This window comes from Solanum stenotomum, chromosome 11 (genome assembly GCF_019186545.1).
Source record: "Solanum stenotomum isolate F172 chromosome 11, ASM1918654v1, whole genome shotgun sequence".
NCBI lineage: Eukaryota > Viridiplantae > Streptophyta > Magnoliopsida > Solanales > Solanaceae > Solanum > Solanum stenotomum.
The window spans coordinates 31,534,700-31,541,005 of record NC_064292.1 but is presented as its reverse complement, the minus strand read 5'-3'; the positions used below and the strand labels follow the sequence as shown (position 1 = coordinate 31,541,005).

Sequence of the window (6,306 nt, the reverse complement as noted above, 5' to 3'; positions counted from 1 at the left end):
AGAGGTCAGCATCACCAAGAGGACCAAACTTGGCGAAGGATCAGGATAAGTTTGAAGTTTGTTATAATCCCCTGCGTGGGATTGCTTTATCTGTAATTTGCTTTGTAATTTACTTTCCGAACTCATTTCCCAAATTTTATGTTTGTCAGACATTTTTGAATGTCATTAATGAAATATTTTGGGGGATAATATATTGGCTTAAAAAGACATATACATCCTTCAATTCGATAGGCCCACCTTTGGCATAAAAAGGTCACAAGTTTAGGACGCGATATAAATTGTTTGTGTGTTGCTTGATATAATTGCCTTGTGTTATGATGTGTCATTTTGTCTAAAGCAGAATTAATCCACTCTTGTTTCTTAGAGCACCTTAAGCACATATTAAAATTCACAACAACAAAGTCCGTCCAAATTACTTCTGAAGTGTTGTCCAAGTTTCTCAGAAATTTATAAACCGTCTACTCTAAAAATCTCCTAAGTTTTTATTTGTCCATCACAGGAAGGACGACTTGCTAGAATGTCTAGAAAAAGTGTCAACGCACCAATCCCACCCATTGCTTTGGTTAGTGATGAAGAAACTCAAGAATCAATGTTAAAAAAATTTATCGAGACTAAAGAGAGGATAGCCGCAGCCAAAAGGAGACTTGCAATACTAGACCAAACTGAATGGATGCTACGAGAGAGAATTATTGAGGTTGACATGGAAATAACCTCGGTGAAAAGAAAGATTGCAAAAATTGATCAAGAGATAATTAACATCACTAAAGCGTCTGCAAGGATCCTCAAAATTGAACGGGACATTAAGAAACTAAATTTTAGGAATACTTCCTCCATGAGGGGAAATGGTAAAACAAAAGAAGGTTTAGATGACGAGAGCACCGGATCGTCACTCTACAGTTGAAGAAGAAAGAAAGAAGCCTTTGGGTAGATTTAGGTTCGTGTAACGCTTTTCTTATGTTTGTCATGTTGTTTTTAAATTTTTATTGTAATCAAGAACTACGTGAGACTTGAGCTCATAGGGGGTATGTAGGAAGCTCTTTTCGGGCCTAGTGTCACGGACTTAGAATCTTACTAAAGCTCCGTGCGGCACTTGACAACTTACTCACGAATCTTTCACGATCTTGTAAGCTCAAGTAAGCCCTTTAAGACTAGATCGCTAAGAGAATGAAAAGGAAGACTTAGAGAATTTGGAAGAAGGCTTTTGTATTGTTTTTGGAAGATTGCTTTACAACTTGGATGGTTGCTTTCTTGGTTGGTTGCCTTGCAAATGAATGGCACCACCTATTTATACTAACTCCTAGGGACTAAAGTACAATTTTAAATTACTTCCTAAGTCCTTAAACTTATTTACACTTTGGTCCCTCCCTAGAATCTTCTACTAATTCTAGGAAATTCTAAAGCTTTCCAAGAAAATATCTAGTCCCTCTTCTAGAATTCTTTACACATTCTAGATAATTCTTTCTTGGAAACTATCTAGGACCTTCTATTGCCTTCTAAGTTATTCTAGAGAATTCTAGGGAATTCTCTAGCCTTCTTGAATAATCCAAAGGGTTCTAGAGTCTTCCGGAAACCTCTCCACAACTCTAGACCCTTCCGCCCCTATCCGGACGCAAAATTCTACTGCGAAGTGGCGGGACGCGACACTCTCCCCCACCTATTGATGCGACGACCGCGTCGCATTGCCGCTACATCGTCATCCGAGCCTTGTGCGTGCGCGACCAATAGTCCATTGACTCGATTAAGGCCCTTGCGCAACGCCTTCAACATCTTCCATAGCCCTCTTAACTCGGACTTATGGCTCATCTCCTTCTTAGGATGTGCGCGCCTCGGCAGCTTCTTTGGCATCACGGCATCGTTCTCTTTTGGCACTTTCTTCATGCACGGTGGCAAGGACCTTCTTGCACCATTGTCCTTCTTCGAACTTGCAATGGTGGCTTTAGATGTCGACTCCTTCTTCTTAGGGTTTTTCTCGAGCTGCATGGCCGTTAGGCGGACTTGTCCTTCCGTCTTCGGCACCTTGACCATGGGCACCATACATGATCCTCCTTGCTCCATGACTAGAAGTCGTTGGAGGTAAGGGTCGATCACTGCGTGGCACTGCTGGAAGAACTCCTGCCCAAGAATTATGTCGAAGAGATCTAAAGGAGCGACAGTGAAGTTGGCCTTACCTTGCCACTCGCCTAGCGTGATGCTCACTTCGTGCGCGACTCCGTTCACAGGAGTCGGGGGTGCATTGACCGTCCTGAGTTGGGTGTTGTTTGAACTGTAACTCAGCCCCAACCTCGTTGCTGCCTTTTTGGTCATGAGATTGACCTCTGCACCCGTGTCGACCAAAGCACAAGCGGGCTTTCCATTGATCTTCAGGTCGACATACTGCGCGCCGTATCCTCTTGGCTTCTCTGGCTGCTTCGTGATGGCTCCGCATAGTCCTATCAAGCCCAACTGCGTCGTCCCTTCGCCTTGTCCTTGCTCCTGGGCGTCTTTCTCCTTCCGCTCTCGCAGGATGGCACCAAGGCTCTTCAGTTCAGGGCACCTTGCATAACCATGCGGCCCGCCGCATATGTAGCAACCACCTTTGTTGGCAACCTCTGTCTTCCTCTCTGTGTTGCCATGATGTCCAGACTTCTTGCCATCGGACTTGTAGGTATCATGATTCTTGGGATGTGGCCGCTGCTCCTCGCCTTTGCCACGATCTCCCCCACCATGGTCATGACTACCTCTCATCTCCTCTCCTCTGGCTCTTTCGGGCTTCTCATGCCTGAAGTCTGTCAAAGCTTCGGCCTGTGTGATGGCTTCATCTATGGTCCTGACTTGCCGACGTTCCAACTCCGTCCTGGCCCAATTTTGTAGCCCATCCATGAAGTGGAACAACATATCATCATCCGTGAGGTTAGGAATTTGAAGCGTGAGGGTAGTGAACTCCTGCACATATGCGCGGATGCTGCCCGTTTGCTTCAGCTCCCTAAATTTGCGCTTCGCCTCATAGATGACGTTGTTAGGGAAGAAGGCTTTCTTGAACTCCTCTCGGAATTGCTCCCAGGTGTTGATGGTGCACGTCCCCTTCTCTATCTCGGCCTCCTTGCGCCTCCACCATAGCATGGCCATCTCCGAAAGATACAACACAGCGGTGTTGATCTTACTCTCGTCGCTTTTCAGCCCGTTGCACTTGAAGTAATTCTCCAAATGCCAAAGGAAATTCTCCACCTCTTGCGCGTCACGGACGCCTTTGAACATAGGTGGCTTGGGAGCGTCGACCCTGGCCTCCCTCTCTCGATCAAGCGACGATGATCCTCCAGCTGCCACACCTTCCTTGAGTGCTTTCATCTCGGCCTTCATGGTCTCAATCGTGCTCAACGCCTCCATGAGCCGACACTCCAAGGAAGTGATAGTCTCCTTCATCTCAAATTCGGCCCGCTGACGTCCCTCCAACTCCTTGCGGATGTTTTCAGTCTCCTCAAGGGTGAAGTCCTCAAGAGTCTTGAACTTGCCATCAGCCACGTTCAAACGCCGGCCTAATATCTCCACGGCTTGCCTCGCCACTTCAACCCTTGCGACCCATTCTTCTCCAGCGGTGACGTCAATAGGCTCCTTGCCACGTTCATCGTCACTTGCTTCGGTGGTCGAAGGTGGATGAGATGTTAGCGCCTCGCTTGATGTAGGTTCCAGCAGCATTTCCTCAGGACTCCTTTGGTGCTTCTTTCCCTTTCGGGTCTTCTTTCCACCATCCGGACGGACGTTGGTGGTGCTAGCGGCGTTTACGTCCCCTTCGGTTGCCATTCCCTTAGTGCAAACCTTCGCTCTGATACCACGTTGTCACGGACTTAGAATCTTACTAAAGCTCCGTGCGGCACTTGACAACTTACTCACGAATCTTTCACGATCTTGTAAGCTCAAGTAAGCCCTTTAAGACTAGATCGCTAAGAGAATGAAAAGGAAGACTTAGAGAATTTGGAAGAAGGCTTTTGTATTGTTTTTGGAAGATTGTTTTACAACTTGGATGGTTGCTTTCTTGGTTGGTTGCCTTGCAAATGAATGGCACCACCTATTTATACTAACTCCTAGGGACTAAAGTACAATTTTAAACTACTTCCTAAGTCCTTAAACTTATTTACACTTTGGTCCCTCCCTAGAATCTTCTACTAATTCTAGGAAATTCTAAAGCTTTCCAAGAAAATATCTAGTCCCTCTTCTAGAATTCTCTACACATTCTAGATAATTCTTTCTTGGAAACTATCTAGGACCTTCTATTGCCTTCTAAGTTATTCTAGAGAATTCCCGAATTCTAGGGAATTCTCTAGCCTTCTTGAATAATCCAAAGGGTTCTAGAGTCTTCCGGAAACCTCTCCACAACTCTAGACCCTTCCGCCCCTATCCGGACGCAAAATTCTACTGCGAAGTGGCGGGACGTGACACTAGTCTCTCTATCGATTTTAGGAAAGGTACGTTTAGGTTATCTTATGTAATTCGAACTACGTCAGGCCTGATTTCCTTGGTGGATACGTAGGCAGCCTACTTAAGGCTCGGTCCCTATCTTTTCAATTTTTATTCTCCCTTATTAGTGAATGCTTCTGAATAGTTCCGCCTACAAAAGCATATGAGTGGAAGAAATTAGCAAGATTCTATGCAAGTCGACCTTTCCAATTAAATTGCAAAAAAGATTTATTTCCATTTGAGTCCTCAAATACAACCAAAATATTTTCGTGGATTAATCTGCTTGAAGAAAAATGACACTTGTGTGTTTATTTTTCTGTCATCTTATTTGCATATCTCGTTAAAAACAAAAACTAACACATATGTCTTTTGAGTTGTTTTTCTCTGCAGGTAAAAACTGATCTGTGTTGAAATCAAACTGGCTGACCATCCCCACTTTACAAGATCTAAAGGAATCATATCATCCTTCCCTGATCATTCTTTGGAGGAAGGCAAAAGCAAAATGACTGGTACTTTTGAAGAAACAGGAATTGTGTGTGACCATCAAAAATACCGAACTCACTGATCAGAGTGAGTTGATCTCTCCGTTAATTAACGAATTGCAGACATGCAAGAAGAGCTTCAACAAATCAAAGATCTGGCCAAACTGCCTATTGCATCGAATGAACACCCCCTTGAAACTAGAAGACCTCATCCTCATTTTCCATCACTAAGTTCCCCATTACCCAACTATTTCTCTGCCCATACCACAGGACCCATCACTTCCACCCCTAATCCTCATACCATTGACTTAACTGTATCCAACGCTCCTTACGCCAGCACTTCCTACCAAACACCACCACCATTACCAAATCAGAACTAAGCACCTAACACTAATCACTCCCAAATCTTTACACCAACCCAACAAATCCCACCCCAGTCTCCAATAATCCACATGTTTAGCCTAGCCAGCCTGCATACCCTTTCGTAACATTTTAAACTCCACCAGCCTATACAATCCCTGAGCCATGTCCTAGCTTTCCTGTTCAAACGGAGCTGGATCACTATGAAGAAATGGAGAAGCAGTGGAGGTTGAGAGAAGAAAAGCGCGAACAAAAAATGAATGCTATGAAGGATGCCATCTCCGAGGCAGTAAAAAGTGTCCAATTTTCAAGGAAGATAGCAGGACTTGAGTATGAGGACCTTTGCATGCACCCTGACTTGGAAATACCCGAAGGTTACGAAATTCCAAAATTTGAAACCTTCAATGGTATTGTGACAAACTCGTGGGTATCGAGAAAAATAATGCATTAATTATGAGGTTGTTTAGTCGAAGCCTCAGTGGGGAGGCGTTAGAATAGTTCATATCTCAAAAACTCCACCAGTGGTCTACATGGGGGGCTCTAGCCAAAGATTTTTTGGAAAGATTCCAGTTTAATGTCGAAGTTGTCCCTGATAACTATTATTTGGAAAAAATCAAGCAAAAGACCACGGAGGACTATCGTGAATATGCGTGCCGCTGGAGGAAAGAAGCTGCAAAGGTACAACCTGTGATGACTGAAAGCGAAATAACCTCTGCTTTTATTCGAGCTCAGGAGCCCGAGTATTATGAAAGGATGTTGCCCATGATGGGACTGAAGTTTTCAGACTTGATCAGAATGGGAGAAGCCATAGAGAATGACCTCAAGTCTGGAAAGGTTACAAGTCTCATTGCCTTGCAAGCCGCCAACAAATCTTCACCATCCATGACCACAGGATTTGCTAGGAAAAAGATAGAAGACGTGTCTGCCGTATCTTTTAGCCCGACGCCAAGGCTGCAAAGGTATTTTGAGTCTGGTTCTGCCATTGGAAACTCCAACTGATTCCCCACCACAAATATTTACCCATCATCTCCAC

At 44.5% G+C, this 6,306-nt stretch overlaps 1 protein-coding gene across 1 annotated transcript; it reads right to left on the bottom strand.

Annotated features, from left to right (window-relative positions):
- Positions 1–1,617: 1,617 nt before the first annotated feature.
- Positions 1,618–3,777, bottom strand: LOC125845828 (uncharacterized). The gene has a single exon (XM_049525344.1). The coding sequence runs from the start codon at positions 3,775–3,777 to the stop codon at positions 1,618–1,620; it is 2,160 nt and encodes a 719-aa protein (XP_049381301.1).
- Between the last annotated feature and the right edge of the window lie 2,529 nt (positions 3,778–6,306).